The following is a 22,810-nucleotide window of genomic DNA, read 5'->3' as shown; positions in this document are numbered from 1 at the left end:
ATTGCATTTTCTAAGCCTTAAGAGAACTAGGATCAATAAGCAGAAGCAACAGAGTGTCAGACTTCAACTCAACATAATGAACTATTCAAAGAGTAAAGAGGTCCCCTCGGAATACGGATGCCATGAGCTCCTCATCACTGAAGTGCTGATGCCCAGGTGGGTGAAATCAGGAGGGTGGCTGCCCAAATCGCATATCACAGCTGGGTTTTACAGGGCCCCTAAGCTCCTGTCCAACCCTGCAAGTCGAGGACTCTTTACCTGGGAGTACTGGGGCCTTTTCCAGCTGACAGGGACAAGGACGTTGGAGTTGGAGCCCGAGGAGGTGGAGGATGCACTCCGGGTGACGGCCATGGGCCTGGGCTTCCCGTCACGCCCAGAGGAGTTCTGCAGTTCATCATACCGCCTCCCGATGATAGGCGTCTGCAGGGAGAGAGGAGAAGCATGCATTCTCTCTCATCCACAGTCCTCGGTACATGGCTCGGTCTCCCAGCAGCCACCAAGAACTGCTTATTTGATGAAAACGTAGAGAAGTTCAGTGTTACGTGGAGGCTCATTTCCCTGATGTTCAAGAACACATCCTAAACCATTTTGCTTCCCTGGTGGCTCAGATGGTAAAGAATCCGCCCTCAGTGCGGGAGACTGAGGTTCAACCCCTGGGTTGGGAAGATACCCTGGAGAAGGGAATGACTACCCACTCCAGTGTTCTTGCCTGGAGAATTCCATGGAAAGAGGAGCCTGGCAAGCTACAGTCTCTGAGGTTGCAAAGACTCAGACACAACTGAGTGACTAACACACAAACCATTTTGCATCTTCAACACGTTCCCACCCTCTTGAGCAGCTGAAAACAAATCCAATTGCTTGTTCTTAAATACACTTCACAAATGACTATAAAGATGAGAAAAGAAACATACAGGAAAGCAAATTACTTTCAGATGTTTAAGCTTGAAAGACTTTCTTATAACAAGATCAAAATTCCTTCCCCTCATCCCAACCTGTAATTGCCAATCTTACACTCTCAAGTATTTAAAAATTTATTTAAATCTATGATTTCAATTATTTAAAGGAAACAGTCAGGGCCAGGTTCTTGGGCAACATTTAAGAAATTTCCCTCCTGAGAGGTCTGTAATGTGGTAGCTGGGTAGGCAGCACCTCTCAAACTTCAGCCACAAGGGGGTCTCTGCAGAAACCTGTTCACAGGCCCACATTCAGAGATGAGAGACACTGGCTGGGAGTGTTCCACCTGTCTCTCCAGGCCCATCTTTCTAGAGCAACTGGGTCTCTGGGACGTGCAGCTGACTGGCTACAGGTCTTCTGTACCTCTTTGGAACAGAATAAACTTTAGTAAAAGAGTAAGCGCCCCTCTCCTACCCTAGCAATATAAATTGTTTAAAATGGAAAAATATTGATTTGATACCTTAATGTCATATATAAATATCACAACAGTAGCAATAAACAGTGTCTCATCCTGAGTGTTGAATGGTCAATAAGCCGACTGAAAAAACCCAGTCTGGCTACAGCTGGGCCAGTAAGTTGCATGTCAGCAGACCTAGTTTCTTTCTTCAGTGAACTGATGGATTCAGCCAAGCTGAAGAATATGTATGAAGTGCGTTCATGCATTAGACACTGTACAGACCGTAATCACAAAGCGGACAGACCACGGGTGCTGCTTTAGGGGGCTTATCGGCCATGGGGTAAGAGAGACAGGAAAGCAAGTGTGTTTTTATATCTTAGACTAACACACTTAAGTGCAGGTTTCCAAAAGTTTGTTCATGGACCAGCAGGTAAATCGGACTATTTCGTGTCCTCTTTTCTTCCTGACTCCTTAGTTCGGTTCATATGTCTCTTCTCTCCACATTCCCTTCTTTCTTAAGCCAAGAATTTAAATAGTGGTACTATAAAAAGCATTGTGGGAGACTTCGCTGATGGTCCAGTTTTTAGAACTCCATGTGCCCACTGCAGGGGCCGTGGGTTTGATCCCTGGTCGGGCAACTAAAATCCTGAATGCCATGTGACCCCACCCAAAAAACTGGAACTTAATAAAAATGAAAATACAACATATCAACTTAAAAAAATTATTAAAGAAAAAAAGCAGTGTGGCTTGGGGAAATGACCATAAGGGCCGATTCCATAAATCTCCGTCATTCACTGGTTTGGCTACAGTTCAGGAAACAAGGTTGCAGATACCAGACAGGACGTGGCAGCAGTCAGATAAAGAATGAGTGAAGGTCATGGTTTAAAATGCTTAAGATCATTCCATTTTAAAAATTGTCTTTTCTGTGGAATCGTTTTTATATAACTGAGGCTAGCTTCTATTTTTAAAAGCTGCCAAATGAGAGCCCCTGTGAATGTGTTCTTAAAAAAGAAAAGAAACAGAACCTCATTAGGCCTTAGAAGCTTTCATTTGACATAAATGTAAGCCTCCCCTTCTCTAGGCGGCTAGTTTTGAACTTTGCCACTATGTATTCATGCTAAAGTTTATGGAAACAGTAAACATACCTCTGAAATATCAAAGTGGAAGTCTAGGGTTTTTCCAGGTAATTCCTTGGATGAGCTCGTCCACACTCGATGTATTTCTATCTTTGAGAGGTCACTGTGTTGGTAGGAAGGCAAAACTAGGCTGGCAGATCGAGAAACCACCAGCTTCAAAATATTCAGAGCTTCTCTCCAGTGAATGCTCTGAAGGAAATGAAAGTCAGTCAATACTTAAAAAATTATTTCATGAAAAAAAAATAACTAACATGCTCCTAGCTACTAAAACTTCTCATGACCTGTCAGAACTCACTAATTTAAAACAGTACAGGAAATTCTTTGGTAAGTAAAAGGCAAATGACATAAAAAAGATAATTTATCTGTAAGAGGAGCTACATTTAGGAAACAAGCAAATAAAAAAAACCAGTTTTGTCCACATTTAAATAAACAGAAGGTTAAAATAACAAGGTACCGCTTTTGCTAATGAGGTACTTCCTTAATTTGAAAAGCAAAATAAAACAAAAAATCTCCACCCTTCATTGCAGATATGCTACTGTCTCCTCACTCCTCAAGAATCTCCCTGCCTCCAGTTTCCATCCACGCTCCCTGCTTCTCTGGCTCTTTCTGTTCCATTTGCTTCCTGGGTGTCTGACCTCTGCCCTCAGCCTTCTCATGACCTAACCCCGGAGTCTGGGAACCATTCTACACCCCCCTCTTCCCTCCCTCCTGAGAATCTGACCCCTACCCCTGCCCACCTCCATTCCTGTTGGCACGGACTCAGCTGAATCCTCCCTGGACTGTTTCAGTGGTTTCTTAACTGGTTTCCCCACTTGCAGCCTCTCCTTGGGTCCATCAAACCCATTCCAGCTACAGTGATCTTTCCAGAATCTTCAGCTCAAGCCACTTCCCCGCTTAAACATCTTCAGGAGCTCCCCCTGGTGGACAAGGAGGAGTCCACACTCTTTGAGCAAGCCCTACATGGGTAATCTGCCCTGGAATTCGCCAGAGCAGCCGATGTCGCTAACCTCTGCGCTTTTCCTCATGCTATTCGCTCATCCTGGCATGCCCTTCCTCTCCTTGCTTATCAAACTCCTACTCTTCTCTAAGTCTCACTGTGTTTCACCATCTTTGTGTCTCTGACGACTCCCAGGCAGACCGAGACACTTCTCCCATAAAACTACTGCACACGGATAATCAGCCTGATAAACGTTATTATTTGCCTAGGACTTGGAATAAAGCACATGAAGTAAAACGCATTCCCTTCAATTGTTAAATTCTGCACAAGGGAGGTCATGGTTTGATATGAAATTAGCCGCCATTCAAGATAAGATCTCAAGAACCAGGGATGATCCACAGGACTAAGAACAGGTAGTCTAATAAAACAATTTTTTTTTTTAACAAGGGGCAAAGATGTGAACTGACCCTCTGTCTCTCGTGAGTGTCAAGTGAGAAAGCAATAACGAACATCTACCACATGGTACAACTGTTATTGGAGCAATGCCACATGGAGAAAAAAAAAGCTTGAAAATCATTTTTAGCATTTGCAAATTCTGCAAGTAATGTGACTGGTGAAGTGAAGATTGGGAAAAAAATGTTTAAAATTGTCAGGCTTAGTCAATGAGTTTAACCAGAGAAAACCGAGCACTTGTCCTTGAACTCTGAAACTCACCAAGTACACTGTATGTTTTGTTTGTTGGGAGTATTTTCAAGTACAAGTATGCCGATTTCTTAGCCTTAGTTCCTTTGATCCTAAGTGACAATTTTCCCCTCTGAATTAACCCTTCTCATCTAAAACACCTGGTCTAGAACCAGGCACACACAAGTTGCTTCTTCCTTCTCCTTTGAAATAGAACCCCTCAAACAAGACCCTGCCCCTGCCCCCCAAGCCGGGACATGCTTTCAGAGACATGTCCTCTGAAGGCTCAGGAACGCACTGCGGCCTGGTCCTGTCTTTCTCCTCAGGAAGCCGCTCAGGGTGGTGGTCAGCCACCGTCTTGGCCACTCTCAGTGTGTTATGGACATCGATAAATGAACACGTAGCCTGGCACCCATATAACTGTGGCCAAGTACGAGCTCCGTGCAAAAGCTGTCTTTCTGGAATGACTGTCTGGAAACATCCTGGTTCAATACTCACTTGCACGTATTTTTCAATGGTCTTCAGAACTTCCACGTTGAACTGCTTTACAGGAACGACAGAAAGGTCCATGTAGCTGAGCAGGCTGTAGATCACCTGCAGGAGGGGCTGCTGCATGCTGGGGAGGCCCTTCTCCAGAAGCTGTGGGGGCAACGCGCAGGGTGAGTCATCTGACACCAGATTTCCACACAGAAGCACCAAGGCCTCCTAGTACCTTTATGACTGCACATTTCCTTAGAAGGGAAAAGAAAATCCTAACTACTGAAGAGGTGGAGATGTTATCAAAGGCAATGCTGTAGGTCTGATATATAAACATAACATTCAGGGACTTCCCCGGTGGTCCCGTGGTTAAGACTCTGCTTCCCCAGCAAGGGGCACAGGGTGTGATTCCTGCTCGAGAAACTAAGATCCCACAATGCCATGCAGCACAGCCTAATAAATAAGTAAAGAAAAGCTCTTTTAAAAAAGAAAAATGCTTATAAAAATTTTTTTTAAAGACCTAAAAAGAATTCACACAATGGAATACAAAATAAACCTCAAAAGGAAAGCATCAAACACCAACAGTGACTGAAAATTACAAATGAAAACAAAAGAGATACATTTATAAGTTATCAAATTGATGACAGTACTGGGGAGGATATAGGAAAGGGTAGAAATCATTGGTGGAAACGTTAACTTGGATAATCTGGCAATTGAGATCAAGATAACTAAAAGGGTTCATATCTTTTGAAATAATAATTACATTTTTAGGAACTTTTCCAAACCTAGAGACAGATACTAAGATTTAAGTATGAAATTTCACCAAGGCATTAGTTATAATGGTTAAAAAAAAAAAGAGAAAAATCACACACAAAACAAGAAAGCTCTGTGAGCAATTTAAATATCAAACACTAGGGAAATGGATACATAAATTATGATAATCCGTATGATGAAATACTATGTATTCAATAGAATGTTTTTAAAGACAGTAAAAGATATTAGCTATATTAAGTGAAATAATAAAGAAGGAGTATATAGTTTCTATATAATAAATGATGCTAACACTGATGTAAATGGGTGTGTGTTAGACAAATAACAGTAAGGACACCCAACAAAATCTTACTAGTGTTTCTCTCTGGATAATTTTAATTATTTTGGATGATTTTTCTTTCTTTCTTTTTTTTTACTGTTCTGTACCTTCTGAATTTTCTGCTACAAACACATACTGCTTTTATAATCAAGAAGTCAATGATATTTTCAAAAAGGAAAGGAAAATAATAAGCAAATTGCTGTGACAGACATAATGAAAAAAGTTACTGTTCAAAACTAAAAGATAATAGAAGCGATTCAGAGAAATGCTGAGATTCCACATCGAAAGTGGCCAAAAGGACTGATCCGTTAACAAGGAAATAATTACACAAATCTATTGTGTGGAAAAATGAGCATCTTCAAAAATATATGCCTTGTTAATGAGTTCAGAGCATACAACCATTAAACATAGTTAAGTCCTTAAATAAGATTGAACACCAGAATAATTTGAAGAAAATCTTCCTGTCTCTGGCATGTGCTGACAGGTACCAGGGTAGTAAAAAGGAGTTTACGCTTTGGAGGCAGCTATATATCATTTCAAAGGCTGCTCTGACAACTTACACTTGTAGATTACTAAACCCACTAATTCTCAGGTTCTCTGTTGTAATCACTGAGTTATTGTGAGCATCAGTTGTTTTAACTAATTCTATACAGCATCTATGATAATACATAGTAAGTGAATACATGATGAATAAATGAGGTTAAGGCTCTTATCAGTTTCACATACATATTTTACCCATGGTGGTGGTGATGGCTTAGTCGCTAAGTTTTGTCTGATTCTTGTCAGCCTGCCAGGTTCCTCTGTCCACTGGATTTTTCAGGCAATAATATTGGAGTGGATTGCCATTTCCTTCTCCAGGGGATCATCCTGACCCAGGAATCGAACCTGGGTCTCCTGCATTGCAGGCAGATTCTCTACCAACTGAGCTATGAGGGAAGCCCACTATTTTACCCATAGAAACTATAATAGACTTTATCCTCAATTCAGGAACTTACCTCTGCCAGGTAGGTAACCATATTCAAGGTGATGTCAGCATAGGCTTCATGAAGGTACCGGCAGACCACATTGACCCACGTGGCACAGTCCCTCGTGTAGCTGTGTGTTTTATAAAGAGTCATGACGTGTGCAAGATTGGAAAGTTTGGGGTTCTTCTCTTCCAAACAAACCTTTTACGAGAAGAAAGTCAACTAGTGATACAACAGCCTGATGAATAAGGAAGAAATATTAGCAATTTTGCTCTAAGCCCTAGCAGCCTGGAAAACTGATCGATACATTTTTGGGGGCAGCTGCAGAATACTTAGTCATTTACTTTTCACCAGTTTTTTTTTCCCACTTATTTTCTCAATAATGAAATGACCATGTGACTCAGCCACCCAGAAATGTGAATTACTAGTGATATCAGTTAGTCTCTTCAGGTTTATGAAACGTATCACCCCACGCCTGGTAACCGCTGTCCAACATTGGGTCTTGGATCTGCCTGAGGGTGAAGCCTTAAGGCATACCTGAGCGATTCTCTCGGCTACATCCTTACAGAACTGGTTGGGGTTTTCAAAATGCTGTATCAGCTGGGGCAGAAGACATAAGACATTCAGTGGAAACCCTGGATTAGAGAAGATACAAACGGAGACACGTGAATATGGGGCATTTGAGCCATTAACAGCAGGAAGGCCTATTATAGATTTTATTCCGAGGAGATGCAAAAGCAGCCTTCTGAAGTAACTTTGATCTAACATAAAATCCATGATAAATGTACAACCACAATGGCATCCGTTCAAAGCAGGCACTGAAGTAGATTCGCAATTTTCAGGTACGGTGCTGTCACGCTATCAACTGTTGCAAATAAGAATGATTGTTGGCATAGATTTTAAAAACTGGATTAAAATGAACTGAAGCACTAGTTTGAAGTTTTTATCAAAAAAATGTATTTCAAGGAAAACTTGTTTGAAAAGACACAGGCCAATCAATTTAAGTTATCAGAAAGATTCTTTGAAATGATGAGGAGCAGCTTAGTTCTACTGTATTAAGCTTTGGCTTCCTGGAGAGAGTTGCGGGCCACATGCCATGGTATTAAAAATCTGGTTTGCTGATTTAATTCAAAACAACAGGGAACCAAAGGAATTTTCAAGAGGAAAATAAAGGCTCAGAAAAATAAAAGATTTAAGAGTTAAGAAAAAAGAGAAAATGTCTGTATAAGAACAATGGGATAAACTAGCACTGTCTGCAATGTGATCTGGAAAGCAGAAAGAAAAATCTCATGTATTATTCTTGCCCCTTTTATGAAACTGCCTTAAAAACATCTACAATATACATAGTTAAGACTTCTACAGGGCTTCCCTAGTGGCTCAGTGGTGGAGAATCCTCCTGCCAATGTAGGAGACCCAAGTTCGATCCCTGGTCCAGGAAGATGCCACCTGCTGCAGAGCAAGTAAGCCCATGCACCACAACTATTGAGCCTGTGCTCCAGAGCCTGGGAGCAGCAACTACTGAGCTGACGTGCCACAACTGCGGAGGCTCATGCACCCTTGAGCCCGTGCTCTGCAACAAGAGAAGCCACCACAAGGAAGAGTAGCCCCCACTTGCCACAACTGGAGAAAGCCTGCTTGCAGCAAAGACCCAGCACATTAAAAAATAAATTTAAAATAATTAAAGAAAAACTTCTATACAAATTTTAAAAGAAAAAATAAACTATTCCCAAAGAGCCATTTTTAAACACAATCATTAAAAGCGCTAAGCCCACATTATCTTATTACACTAAACACACGTTCCACCATGACCAGAACTTAAGAGTGTGAGCTTTACCAATGGCTTGAGATGAGTCCACCATGGATACTTTGGACACTGGTGTCAGCAAACTGAACAGCTGCAAGGTAAGGTCGGTGGTGGTGAGGGAGGTGAACCCCTTCAACAGCAGCTGCTGCAACCCTGAAAAGTCTGCCCACTTGAGCTGCGCCTGGAGTTTCTCTAGTTTTTCTCGGTTCTCAGCTTTATCAAGTGGCATGTGAGCCAGCAGTCTGTTCAACAGCCTCAGGGCCATTAGGTATTCAAACTCAAAATCGGATTCCATCAAAGCCACCGTGACCCAAAAGATGGTGGCCAACAGGTTGGTTGGATGGTTTATGTGTGATGGGTCAGTGAGGCTGTCCTTCAAGGAGGATGAGCTTCTGGTTTTCGAGGAGAGGCCTTGTTGGGTACAGGCCTGAATTCTGTCCAGGGTGGCACTCCGAGGTGGGTCTGAGGACCGGTCAACAACACCGAACTTCTTGGGCACAGAGAAGCTCCTTTGATGCCGGCTGCGTTCTGCAGTTGCTGTGTTGCCGCTAGCTGTCCCAGGGTTCACATTGAGCTGTCCTGTGCTCTTTCTGCTAGCTGTCAGTTTAGTGTTAGAGCTTAAGTCTGGTGATGAAGAGCTGGGTATAAAAATTAAAGAGTTCAGTAGGAATCCAGTGCATTTCAGTGAAAGGCTAGTCCTTTTAAGATCCATCAGCAACGTGGGGAAATCATTCCTTGGAAATATTACTTTCTAATCATTTTTTTCCACATTCTTAAATGAAAAGGAATATGTTTCCTTATTCTTAAACATAATGCTGTGAAAAACCAAACTTAACTGGAACAATCCTCACTAACAAAACAACAAAACCAAATGCTGCCTTTAACTTATTGAAAAGTTAAAGAAATAAGCAGCTGGCTCTAAAGTTTACTGATCATTCATTTAATTTTTGTTTGAATTTAGGTGAGAAAATTATGAAATAAAATGTATCTAATAGGTATAAATGTTAATACTCTATTAACTGACCGATAAAAAGAACAGATACAGAAATAGCTAGAAAGAAAAATGTAAATGCTTGTGTTAAAGGACAATTTTTGCACTTATAAAATTTATGAAAAATGATTTCTAAGTCTATTTCTATCAACATTGTTGCTAAATTTTTACTGATATAGATTAACCTGTGGGTTTATACAGATAAATATATATGATGTTAGTAATTACACTAAAATTACCTATTATAAAAATGTTCACCTTAAAAATGAAACAAGGTCCAACCTACTATAACATTACTGACTCAATTTCAAGCAAGATGAGCTTAATTTTCCAAACAGAATATGGAACTGTGAATGATTTAAAATGGGTTATTAAACATTGACAGGAACAAAAGGAATTAAAAACTAATAAAGAAAGATCCTAAGGTAGAAATTTCAAGTAAAATCAACATTTATTTCAAATGTTTTTATGGCGATGGATCAGATAAGTCTTGCATATATGCATTTAAAAAAGAATGCTTAGCTTGTTTCTATAAAATGTGATAAATAGGATAATTATATAAAATATGAAAAAATACTCATAGAAATAAGAAATTGAAAAAAACTCATATTTGTATTACTTAGAAATAACACATTGTCTAACTTCCTGTGTATATATGTGTCTGTTGTAATTTCCTTTTTTTTTTTAAACTGAAGGAAATGTCATACATACTTTCTCGGATCACAAACAGACTTCAAAAAACCAGATTTGCTCTTTAGACTTTGCCCAAAGTCTAAGCTTCTCCAAAATATTCAGTACAGTGTATCTGATTTTAAAATATTGCTCAGCTGACACTCACCGAGACAGTACAGTTAAGAGATCAGTGTTCTTCAAGCAGTCAGACAAGTTGTCCACGGCAGCTTCCAGGGTAAGAAGGGCTTCCATGACATAGCCCTGCCAGACACACAAAGACAACATTTTGCACCACTTATAATCACTGCTAGCATCTTGAAGATAAACTTAATGGATACAAACTTTATTCAAATACTGATACCATCTTTGAAAGCTGGACAGTCATGGCTACTTTAATTTACAAAGAAATTTTAAGGGCTACTTAGGAAACTCAGATGGCTTACGAGTTAGCAGGTAATCATGATGATTTCTCTCCCTAGATGTGAGGTTTTCAACAGATCAGTCTCATTCAAAACCCAACAGGGAGGGGCAAGGCTACAGTGGGCAAGCGTGGCCCCTTGCTGAGGGGGATGGTGGGCATTTGAAATACAGAGTAGCAACATCTGGAAGCCAGAGATTAAGAGATGAAGGATGAGAAGGGCTGTGACTCGGGGCATTCTAAAGTGTGCTTCCAATGGCCAGAGGAGAAAAAAATGCTGAAGTCTCCAGATGTACAGCCCTCTGAGATGCAGAACATTTCTGATAGAAAAGAAGGGCTTGGCCTCAGCTACAGAGCTTGTAATGCCCCTGGCTTTCCAACTGTTCAGCTCTCCAGCCTCCGGGTTCCACAGTCCACAGGGCCCTGTTGGGGCATCTACTCTGCCCACTATTTCTTTAGGTTTTCTCAGTTTATGGAAGGCCAGCCATACAGACAGGAGTGGTGCTCTGCACAGACGCAATAGAACCCCCCTCCCCTTCTCTGGGTGAGCAGGCTGCACAACTGCATCTCAGGTTGTTAGTAAAAAGACAAAAACAAGACAAAATACCTCCCCCAGGCCCCACCAAACAAAACCAATAAAAACAAAGAGTTGCCAAAGGATTTCAGTTATTGGCTCAATAAAAGTGTCCACTGAATTTCTAGAACAGCACCCGCTCTGGAGAGAGATTTGTAAAAACAGAAGTCAACCTCTAGAATTTTTGAATAAATTATACATGTCTGAATGGCTGGGATAATTGGCAGGAGGAAGAAAGTTCAAAGAAAGTCATTAACTCCCCATCTCTGCATGCAGAGAAGGGTGACTGCCCTAGCTTTCCTTCTGTACCTGAATCTCATCTCCGTGCTCGCCAATCACCTCCACCAGCCTGGAGAGGAGGTCCGACAAGGCGTGTGCTGACAGAGGTTGTTTGAGGGCCCGGAATATCTGGAAGGACCGGCCGGCATAGTGCCGGGAAGAGCTGGCAAGGGCCGTCTGCAGCGCCACTTCACTCAGGTGCTGCTCCAGGTGGAAACCTAGGGCACAGGGGCGGGAGCAGGTCAGCACTCAGCTGCTAACCGAGGCCACCAGTCATCTGTGCGCTTACAGCAGGCTGACTGCACAGTGCCCCCTGCTGGTGGTACTTATTTAAAAATGAACTCTGTGATTGGGATTGACAGACACACACTACTATGTATAAAACAGAGAGCTAATGATTGTGTGTCAAGTTGCTTCCCCTTTTGCGACACCACGGACTGGATCCCGCGCCAGGCTCCTGTGTCCATGGGATTCTCCAGGCAAGAATACTGAAGCAGGTTGCCATTTCCTCCTCCAGGGGATCTTTCCGACCATATCCAACTGGCATCTCTTAAGTCTCCTGCATTGGCAGGCAGGTCCTTTACTATTAGCACCATCTGGGAATTCCTATAACTAATGAGAACCGGCTCTAGAGCGTAGGGAACACTCAGTGGTGACCTGAATGGGAAGGAAATCCAAAAAAGAGGGGATATGTATATATATAAGGCTGGTTCACATCGCTATACAGTAGAAATGTTCACTTTAACACAGCATTGTAGAGCAACTATATTTCAATAAAATAACAAACTAAAACCAAATCTGAATCAATCTTAAAGGAGCACAGTGGAATAGAAAGAGTTTGGAGCAAGCTTTGTGGAAAGCTTCAGAGCAATATGGTCCTGATTTTAAATGAGAGATTTGGGATGCTGGGAAAGAAATGTATTCTCTGTGACCCTGTTTCCTTGTCTCTACCTTGTGAATCAGAGCATCCACCTCAAAGAGTGGTGGTGGAAATCAACTTAGAAAGGGCTTGGAGTGGTGTCTGACACATCACTGGCGCTTACAAATGTATTATTAGTTACTGCGCTGCTACTGTTTGGCATCAGTCTTCTGCACTTTTCACATAGGATATGTTCGCTCCTTTGTCATACGAGAGTCTGTTAGACACAAGTCTTGTGAATGAAGAGGCAAGTGATGAGTGGATCTGACCAGCCAGGTGGCACTAGTGGTAAAGAACCCTCCTCCCCATGCAGGAGACGTAAGAGACATGGGTTTGATCCCTGGGCTGGGAAGATCCCCTGGAGGAGGGCATGGCCACCCACTCCAGTATTCTTGCCTGGAGAACCCCATGGACAGAGGAGCCTGGCGGGCTACAGTCCATAGGGTCACATAGAGTCAGACACAACTGAAGCGACTTAGCACGTATACACGCATGTACGCAAGTGCAACCAAAGCCTGGGCCAAACTCCCTGTTCTTCAGAATCGTCCATAAACAGGCAGACGTGGAGGTGCAGGCATTGCAAAAAAGGCAGGGACTGGTTCAACTTTCACCTCCTGAGTGTTTGTTCTTCCAACAGCATGCAGGTAATCTCAGCCCTCAGAATCTGATCACAATAAAATGAAAACAAGGGAAAATCCATGGCTGAATTCTGGGCCATTAAATCCCCCACTTGTTGCACCTCTTTATGTGCAGAAACATCAGGCTACGCGAGTCAGTGGACCTGATCAAAACAGCGATTTGTGCTGTCTCCGTGATGGAGAAGCTCTGGGGGCACATTTGATGGTTCCATGAACATGGACCAGGAGGGAAAATTCACTGTTACTGTTCCTGGTGCTGCTGCCTGGCTGGCTGAGCCCTGGGACACGTAGTACACCAAATAAGACAATGCTCCTGCAGTGTCAACCAAGTGTCCTGGAAAACAGACTTAGACACGTTCAGGGTAGGAAACACAAGATTTAACCCTTAAAGGTAGTTCACAACCTATGAATGGATATTTCAAAATCATTTTTTATATCTTTGTTTTGCTTTTCAAAACATATTTTTTCTATTTAAGCCATTTTATATGTGGAGGTGAGGTCCATGGTGATGAATAAAACTTCTTTAAATCACACTGTTGGAAGGACTCCCCTGGTGGTCCACTGGCTAAGACTTTGCACTTACACTGCCTGGGAGCGTGGGTTCAATTCCTGGTCAGGGACCTACGATCTCACATGCCACACAGTGTGGCCAAAAAAATAAAATAAAATAAAATAAATCATACTGTTGGAAGTGTTCTAGTAGGACTGCTGACCCCCAACCCCCTAAGATGATGTCCTTTGGGAAAAGCTATTTAATGAGTGGCAGAGAAAAGAAGGGGCTTCCTAGGTGGCTCAGTGGTTAAGAACCCAACTGGCAGTGCAGGACATTTGGGTTCAATCCCTGGGTAGAGAAGATCCCCTGGAGGAGGAAATGGCAACCCACGCCAGTAGCCTGGAGAACCTCATGGACAGAGGAGCCTGGCAGGCTACAGTTCACGGGGCCACAAAGAGTCGGACACAACTGAGCAACTAAACAACAATAGAGAAAAGAAAAAGGTTTCCTTTTCTCCCTGTTACACAGTGAAGCCACATTTCTCAGCCCTCCTCACAGTCAGATGTGACCTTGGGCTTGGGTTCTGGCCAGTGGGACACAGGAGATGTGTTGGATGCCACACTCAAGGCTAGCAGGCAAGCTCCTCCAGGGTGACCCTCCACGCACTCTGTTCCTCCACCTGCTCCTGGACACAGAGGGTTGAGTAGAGGCCTCTGAGCCTAGCGGGTGGCAGAGACACAGAATGGGGGAATGGTCCCTGAAGCACCAGGTGGAAAGCTGCTCCCAAACGTCCACAGCGGACTGTTATGAGATCCAGAAACAGCCTCTTGTGTGAGGTCTCTGAGCTTTGGGGGTTATTTATTACAGGAGCTATGCTACCCTGACTAATACAAGCGTTTCCAGGAACACATCTTATTGTGCTATATTGGAAGCAGGCAGAAAGCAGCCACGTTCAAGAAAATTGTAGTGAGTAAAAATATCTTGAGAAAGATGTGAAAAGACACAGAATATTCTAAGTGAAAGTGAAGTTGCTCAGTCGTGTCCAACTCTTTACAACCCCATGGACTGTGGCCTGCCAGGCTCCTCTGTCCATGGAATTTTCGAGGCAAGAGTCCTGGAGTGGGTTGCCATTTCCTTCTCCAGGGGATCTTCCCGACCCACTGATTGAAGCCGGGTCTCCTGCATTGTGGGTAGAAGCTTTACTGTCTGAGCCACCAGGGAAGCCCAGAATGTTCTAAGCAGCCTGAAGCATGCTCTGAGAACATGCTATATATGGCATTCATACTTTTTCTCATTTTTACTATCTTTATACCATCAAGCGGAGAAGGAAATGGCAACCCACTCCAGTATTCTTGCCTAGAGAATCCTGTGGATGGAGGAGGCTGGTGGCCTGCTGTCCATAGGGTTACGCAGAGTCAAACACAACTGAAGCGACTTAGCAGCAGCAGCATACCATCAAGAGTTTTACACAGATGAAGAGTTCACATGCATCACAAAATTTCTCCTTTAAGGCTATTGAAATGACTTTTAAGTGGGGGAAATACCAATAAAGGCAGTTTTAATACTTCAAAGAAATTCCAAAGGGGAAACTCAAGAAATGGCAATTCCATTCTGGGAACAACTTTCCCATTTCAGTTTAACAGTATTTTTTGTTTCTTAGCATGTATCCTCTGATAATGAAAAGATATGTGGCTTATCTGGAATGTTTCAAACTGTAAAATGTGCTAATTATCAGAGCAGCCAGAAGAACCAGTGAGACATATTTACTATGGCCAGCCTGCTGAGTGAGAAAAGGCAGAGATAGCTGTTTATCAGGCTGAGGAACCAAATTTAAATTTCACACACATATCAGCCCTGGCCAAGCTGATCTGAATGGAATCCAGCTAAGGGCTTGAATATTGTGCGGCTACTAGTGCCTAAATTAGCATCTGACCGTGTTCAGAATATTGAGTGGTCACTGGCGCAGGACTTGTCAGCAAATACTTTTAAAGCCAAAAACATTTTATTGAAAAATTATTCTTATTTAAAAAAACCCAGTTTGCAAGACAGACCATTTTCTCCCAGTTGAATCTGATGACAGCGAATAAAATTTCTTTCTCATGGCCTTTAAATAAAATTAATATAGGCACAGTTGTGTTGTAGTGAGGGAAATGAAGCAAAGAGAACAGAGACACTGGGGAAATCATTTGATGGAGCATCATGCCGCTATATGTGACATTAACTATCATTAAATTAGGCACACCTGAAAAAGCTTCAATACCTCCTGTGAATATTCCTTGGCTACTGCTGCCAAACGGAGGATTTTACACACATATACACACACGCACACATAAATACATACACAGTGTGTAGCTATATGGGGAGAACGAGCTCCGTTACAGAAAAACGTTGAAAGTGGGCTTTGTAGAAATAGGATGAGGTACCTGATTTGGAATCTCTGAACACGGATACCACATGACGTAGAAAATTGGTGAGTTGTTCGGCACTCTTTGAATTCTGATTTTTGGGTGTGATGTCCTCATGGCACCAAAGTGGACCAAATGCCCTTCAACAAAACACACGAACTGTCAAAAATGTAACTATCATTTTGCACAACCATATACACAGTTCTAACTCCAAAGGGGCAACATACATTAAAAAAAAATTTACTTATTAATTTGGTAGAAAATTTCAGTCTTATAAAGCTTAAGAGCACACTCAAAATAGATCTACTTAACTGATGGAGACATACTTTTTCATATGTTTTGCTCACAAAATTAAAACTCCTCAATTCACCAGGACAGTGTTCATTCAGCACATAACAGGTTCTTTGTCTTAAATGAAATGATGTAACATGTCAAATAAAACACAGATTTAGACACAGACTCCCTTTATACATTTTAGAATGTGCAGAGATAACATTTTATCAGGATCACATTGTTAAGTTGCCAAACACTGTAGGACAAACTGAAGATACAAACTCTGTTGTCTATTCGGCTTTCTCTGTGGTAAGAACGGGATGGATCCACATGTGAGAATTTCAGAAAATACCATTCCCAGCACTGACACTGGTGAGTAGTGAGAAAACCTTTCTTCTCCACAAACCAGTCAGGTCTCTGAGACACCCTGTAAGGAGGCCCCACCAGCCCCTACCTGAGCTTTCTGTACATTAAATTCTATATTGAACTGAGCTAACAGAAGCAGAAGATATTAAGAAGAGGTGGCAACAATATACAGAAGAGCTGTACAAAAAAGATCTTCACGACCCAGATAATCACGATGGTGTGATCACTCATCTAGAGCCAGACATCCTGGAATGTGATATCAAGTGGGCCTTAGGAAGCATCACTATGAACAAAGCTAGTGGAGGTGATGGAATTCCAGTGGAGCCGTTTCAAATCCTGAAAGATGATGCTGTGAAACTGCTGCACTCAGTATGTCACCAAATTTGGAAAACTCAGCAGTGGCCACAGGACTGGAAAAGGTCAGTTTTCATTCCAATCCCAAAGAAAGGCAATGCCAAAGAATGCTCAAACTACTGCATAATTGGACGCATCTCACACGCTAGCAAAGTAATGCTCAAAATTCTCCAAGCCAGGCTTCAACAGTATGTGAACCATGAACTTCCAGATGTTCAAGCTGGATTTAGAGAAGGCAGAGGAACCAGAGATCAAACTGCCAACATCCGCTGGATCATGGAAAAAGCAAGAGAGTTCCAGAAAAACATCTATTTCTGCTTTATTGACTATGCCAAAGCCTTTGACTGTGTAGATCACAATAAACTGTGGAAAATTCTTCAAGAGATGGGAATACCAGAGCACCTGACCTGCCTCTTGAGAAACCTGTATGCAGGTCAGGAAGCAACAGTTAGAACTGGACTGGTTCCAAATAGGAAAAAGAGTACATCAGGGCTGTATATTGTCACCCTGCTTATTTAACTTATATGCAGAGTACATCATGAGAAACGCTGGGCTGGAAGAAGTAGAAGCTAGAATCAAGATTGCCGGGAGAAATATCAATAACCTGAGATATGCAGATGACACCACCCTTATGGCAGAAAGTGAAGAGGAACTAAAAAGCCTCTTGATAAAAGTGAAAGAGGAGAGTGAAAAAGTTGGCTTAACGCTCAACATTCAGACAACTAAGATCATGGCATCCAGTCCCATCACTTCATGGCACATAGATGGGAAAACAGTGGAAGCAGTGGCTGACTTGATTTTTCTGGGCTCCAAAATCACTGCAGATGGTGACTGCAGCCATGAAATTAAAAGACACTTACTCCTTGGAAGGAAAGTTATGACCAACCTAGATAGCATATTCAAAAGCAGAGACATTACTTTGTCCACAAAGGTCCGTCTAGTCAAGGCTATTGTTTTTCCAGTAGTCATGTACAGATGTGAGAGTTGGACTATAAAGAAAGCTGAGCACCGAAGAATTGACACTTTTGAACTGTGGTGTTGGAGAAGACTCTTGAGAGTTCCTTGAACTGCAAGGAGATCCAACCAGTCCATCCTAAAGGAAATCAGTCCTGAATAATCAGTCCTGAATATTCAATGGAAGGAAGTTGCTGAAGCTGAAACTCCAATACTTTGGCCACCTGATGTGAAGAGCTGACTCACTGGAAAAGACCCTGATGCTGGGAAAGACTGAGGGCAGGAGGAAAAGGGGGCGACAGAGGATGAGATGGTTGGATGGCATCACCAACTCAGTGGACATGGGTTTGGGTAGACTCTGGCAGTTGGCGATGGACAGGGAGGCCTGGCGTGCTGTGGTTCATGGGGTCTCAAAGAGTTGGACATGACTGAGTGACTAAACTGAACCAAACTATGAGAACAGAACCAAGAGCTAAATCATTCCTTGAAAGAACCATAAAATCTGAAAAAAAAAAAAAAAAAAAACGGGATCACTCACAGTTTTCCTGACTTTGATCTATTATTAGTTGGATTCCTTTCCCATCATGCATTCTGATTGTTTCTGGTTCCTGAATTCCATTTATAAGTGACCCTTTGGACTAGAGGAGCAGACAGGGTTCCCCCGTCTGCAGCTGCTACTAGGTTGACCATGGCTAATACTTTGGGTTTCCAGAGCAATGTTCTCTGCCAAGTCTTGGAACTCCCGGAGGCTGGTAGCTCTAATAGACAGTGAAAGTCATGCTTGCCTCCCGCCCGCATCTGCCACCTGCTCATTAGGCAGGAAATCTCTCCGCTCCTCCACTGTGACATCAGGGGAGTCGTAGACAGCACCTATCAGGGTCTGCCTTGTACACAGACGCCAGCAGATGCAATTCAGAAGAGAGGAGACTTCATTAGAATTTTCATCTGCAGTTTTAAAGTGATGGCACTCTGCCACAAGACTGACCCAAAAAACAGCAGCCCATCTCCTGACCCCTCCCTTACCTGGTTGTCAGAAACTCAATGAGCTTGTTTGCCTTCTCATCTGAGTCGGCAGCCGCCTCTGCATCTTCTCCCTCCTGGGTCATCTGTGGGAGGTTCCCACTGCTGCCTCCCAGACTGATGCTGGATGAAGTGGAGCTGGAACTGAGCCCTGAGTCTGGCACCGGGGACGACTGGTCCTCTCTCAGGAAGTCGAAGCCACCTGGTGGGAGACAAGGTCCAGGTGGAATGCTCAGGCCACGTGCTGAACGAGGTCGGGAGGTGTGCATCAGGAAGTGTGCAGTTATTTAAATTTTTTGAAAAAAAAAAAAAAAAAAAACACTTGATTTTTGGCTATGGCTATGATTAAACAAGACTGGAACTCTTTCTTTGCTTACAGAATAGTTGCACTGCCGTGTAGACCAGTGTGATTTGGTAACAGATGGTGCTCTGCTATTTTCTACTTTGGTGTCTTTTTTTCCTCCCCTTTTCTCCCCCAAGATACCACCTTTTATTTATCAGACTGGTAAAGACGAAAAAGTTTAGTAACAGTAGGTGAGCAATACACACTCTTAAATACTGCGGGTTTAAATTAGTGCAACAACCTTGGAGAACAATTTGCAATATCAGTAAAAAAAAATTTAAAGACATCTATCTTTTGTTGTTCGACCCAATAACTACAAACTAAGAAATGTATCATGGAGATACATTGATTAAAAGTACATCAAGGTATATGAGCCTAGAGGCTCATGGAGGCATTTTGTATATTGGCCAAGAAGCAAAACAGGCACAAACCACAACAATTTCTCCAGGTGTGGATAAGAAACATATGAGTTAAGATATGTTGTTCAACGGGTACTATGCAGTACATAAAAAGAATGGCATGGAACCATTTGTGCTAACATACAAAGATCTTCAAAATACCCAGTCTTCTGATTAAGCTCACTTAATCAGTCTTTTTCTAACAGACTTACCAAATCATTTGATGCTCTGGTGTTTTAATTGATGCTTTCTGCAAAAGAGGTGAGTGCATGTGTCTGTGTGTGCCTGCTTTCACACACCCACTGACTGATGAATAGCTCTGTTACACATTTGTACCTAACTGTGCTGTAGGTAAATTATTCTTGGGTAATAGACAATTTAACTATGTGACATGATACTATTGTTGAGGATAACAGCGATAAGTAGGTTATACACAATGTTTTGCATAAATGTGCCCAGAACTCTGAATGCGTATATTAATGTAATTAAGTCTCAAGGTACACAGGGAAATGTCTGGCGCCTTGGTGATACCTGGTCTCAGGACGCTGCAGGCTGTCACTGTTCTGCACACTCTCCTCCATGGGTGTCCCAGACTCATGCTCTCTCGGTCAATGGATATTAATTTTTTTCACAACATATTTAATGAAAATAGCAATCACAGTAATAATTTTAAAAGTATATTTGGACATATTTGCTAAGGAAGAAGGATTTAACATCAAGTAAAATAGTGCATGTTTATTGTACATAATGGTACATATTTTATCCCTTAGAAAGCTGGGGCAAGGGTAAAAGCAGAGACATTGATGTGGGCTCCAGGGACACCCCCAGGTATCCTCAGACTTGTGACTCTGTCTCAGGCTCCCTGCCCTCCTCCTTGTGTTACCTGTATAGAGGTACTCGGGTTGATAAGCTGGCTGAACGGTTAGAGTCTTGGCTTCGCCCATCTCTCGAGTCTGCAGGAGCACAGAAGCAATGGCATGGAAATTGCTGTTGCAAGAGAGGGCAATCAGGAGATGAAGAAGCAATTTTTTGCTGTGTTCAAAGACTTCGGGCCGGTAATGGTCCAAACCTGGAACAAAACGGTGCAATCTCTTAATATAAACAAACCTTCAGCTCGTCTAGATTCCAGGGATGGCAAAGATTCCAAGATGCCCGGGAGGAACACGTTAGAGGAATGTTTAGTTTCCTTTGTTAGTTTGTTACCGACATAAAGAAATCAGGCTTAGGAAAAATCAAATGTTTTCTTCCTTAAAAAATGTTCTTATGAAATGCTGATAGACAGACTTTTCTTGACCTCTCTGTAGCATCTGACATGTTTAGCATTCCTCTTTCCTGAGATGTTCTCTTCCCTGTTACTAAAGGTTTCTAACTTTATGTCTCTCTCTGAGTCTCCCTGCCTGGCTGATTCCTCTTTCCATTTTTTTTTTTTTTTTGCTCTGCACCTTGGGTATTTTAAAATCTCAGTGCTTAGCCGACCATGTTCTATATTCTTCCTCGCTACGTGCACTGACTGTGTCTCAAGGCTTTAAACTTATCATGGAGAACCAAAGCCCCTAAAAGAAGTCCAGCTTGTTTTGAATATCTCTATAGAAGTAGCAGTAACTAGTCCATTTTGTGGTCTTTTGACACACTATAATTTGTATCATTGGCTAATTAGTTGATATTTAAAATTCTTTGAGGATTTCTCTGGTTTCAGGCTTGATTTCTTTCTGAATATCTGTTAAAGAACAGTTCTGTGCGTTCTCCTTGCTGTTGGAGTTCTCTGGCGGTGTGTCTGCTTTCATCGTTGGTTTTGATTTCCTGTCTCATCCTGTTGCCTGCTTAGTCATCGTCAATCCAGACCTGCCCCCACCCCCGCCCCCGAGGCTGTGGTTCACCCATCCCTCTCCCCTCCCCCGTCCCCCACTTGCTCTGGTCATGGTCGTGCTGTGGTCCACAGCATGTGTGCCCTTAGTTGGGTCTGTGCTTTGTCTTCATGTCTCATTAAATGGTGATTTTCCCCCATAGCAGTAAGTTGAATTGGTGCATCACTATGCAGTTATAGGAGAAGGCAATGGCACCCCACTCCAGTACTCTTGCCTGGAAAATCCCATGGACGGAGGAGCCTGGTAGGCTGCAGTCCATGGGGTCGCACAGGGTCGGACACGACTGAAGCAACTTAGCAGTAGCAACATAGAAGTAGATGGATGAGGTACCATTCTATATTATGGTGCCAGGACAACTTTAAACAATGACTGATCAACTGGAATTTTAGAGATGTCACAGAAAGGGCAGTGAAAAATGGAAGATATTAGGTATTTCAGAAAAGCAGGATGGCCACGTAAAAGGACAGCTCCCTGGGATGACTGGTATAGGTTTCGGACTCTAGTGGCTAGAATTCCTCTGGGTCCCAGGCTTACCTAGGAAGACAGCATGGAGCAGCAGCGGGAGATGGAGAGCCCAGTCCTCTCTGACACTGTGGTCCACCACCATCTCAGTCATAAAGATGACAGCAACATTGCACCTAATCAGTGAAAACGACGACGTCAATGCCATGTCCGAAGAGGACAGAAACAGACTGACAGGTGGCTGGGGCACAATCACGTCCAGCTCGTCAGCCTTGAAGAATTAGGTGAGACCCTGATTCCAGGGAAATGGAGTTGGCCTGATACAGCTCCACGAGGAGAAGAAACTTCACTTGAGCTAATTCACATAATGGGGACTCTACCGGTCACTTGAAAATAAGGGCTGAGGGATGAAGAGACTTGGAGGACAAGGGTTCTTTCGTTTAGCTGCTCACAATCGAAAAGGCGTAACAGCATGAACACCCACACTAAGGGCACAGCAAGGAAAACTCCAAACGGCTGCAAGGCAGCTTCGCACGCTGGTTAATGCTCGAGCAAAGTCAGTCAGTGTGCTGGGAGCTGCAGTTCAAGTCGCTTGTGTTCCCTCTGGTTTCAAACATCATTTCAATTGATGGGACCTGGAACAGGTTTCTCTTTTCATAGGAAGAAAAATCCAGTCAGAGCTAAGCGATCACTCCCCTCTATCTGCATGTGCTACTCACCTGTGGAGCGGCCCCCGGGGGGTGATGGTCTCTGGGAGGTAGTCCACCAGGGGGGCCCAGCACCCTCCCGTGCAAGGCATGGGTAGGGGCTGCGGCTGTTTGGTCTCTGTGATAGTCAGAAGCCAGCCGGTGTAGGGAGAAATTGGGTCATCTGTAGTGTGAGAAAGACGAATGCGCTTCATTTACAGGGAGAGAAGCGGCTTGTTTTCCCGACTTGCCTTTTTAG

At 42.9% G+C, this 22,810-nt stretch overlaps 1 protein-coding gene across 6 annotated transcripts in view; it reads right to left on the bottom strand.

Moving 5' to 3' along the window:
• FRY (FRY microtubule binding protein) overlaps positions 1-22,810 on the bottom strand; it is a 328,278-nt gene that overhangs the window by 36,453 nt on the left and 269,015 nt on the right. For all 6 annotated transcript variants that reach the window (XM_013968161.2, XM_018056623.1, XM_018056624.1 and 3 more), the window contains 13 exons: positions 22,585-22,735; positions 21,938-22,041; positions 20,422-20,607; positions 18,801-18,999; positions 15,849-15,970; positions 11,406-11,593; positions 10,271-10,365; positions 8,472-9,079; positions 7,175-7,272; positions 6,668-6,838; positions 4,604-4,744; positions 2,497-2,676; positions 259-420 (listed from right to left, as the gene is read on the bottom strand). In XM_013968161.2, the coding sequence (XP_013823615.2) occupies positions 259-420; positions 2,497-2,676; positions 4,604-4,744; positions 6,668-6,838; positions 7,175-7,272; positions 8,472-9,079; positions 10,271-10,365; positions 11,406-11,593; positions 15,849-15,970; positions 18,801-18,999; positions 20,422-20,607; positions 21,938-22,041; positions 22,585-22,735 (2,405 nt within the window). The remainder of the gene's footprint in view (positions 1-258; positions 421-2,496; positions 2,677-4,603; positions 4,745-6,667; positions 6,839-7,174; positions 7,273-8,471; positions 9,080-10,270; positions 10,366-11,405; positions 11,594-15,848; positions 15,971-18,800; positions 19,000-20,421; positions 20,608-21,937; positions 22,042-22,584; positions 22,736-22,810) is intronic.

Source organism: Capra hircus, chromosome 12 (genome assembly GCF_001704415.2).
Source record: "Capra hircus breed San Clemente chromosome 12, ASM170441v1, whole genome shotgun sequence".
In the NCBI taxonomy this organism is placed as follows: Eukaryota; Metazoa; Chordata; class Mammalia; order Artiodactyla; family Bovidae; genus Capra; species Capra hircus.
This window is presented reverse-complemented; position numbering and strand designations above follow the sequence as displayed.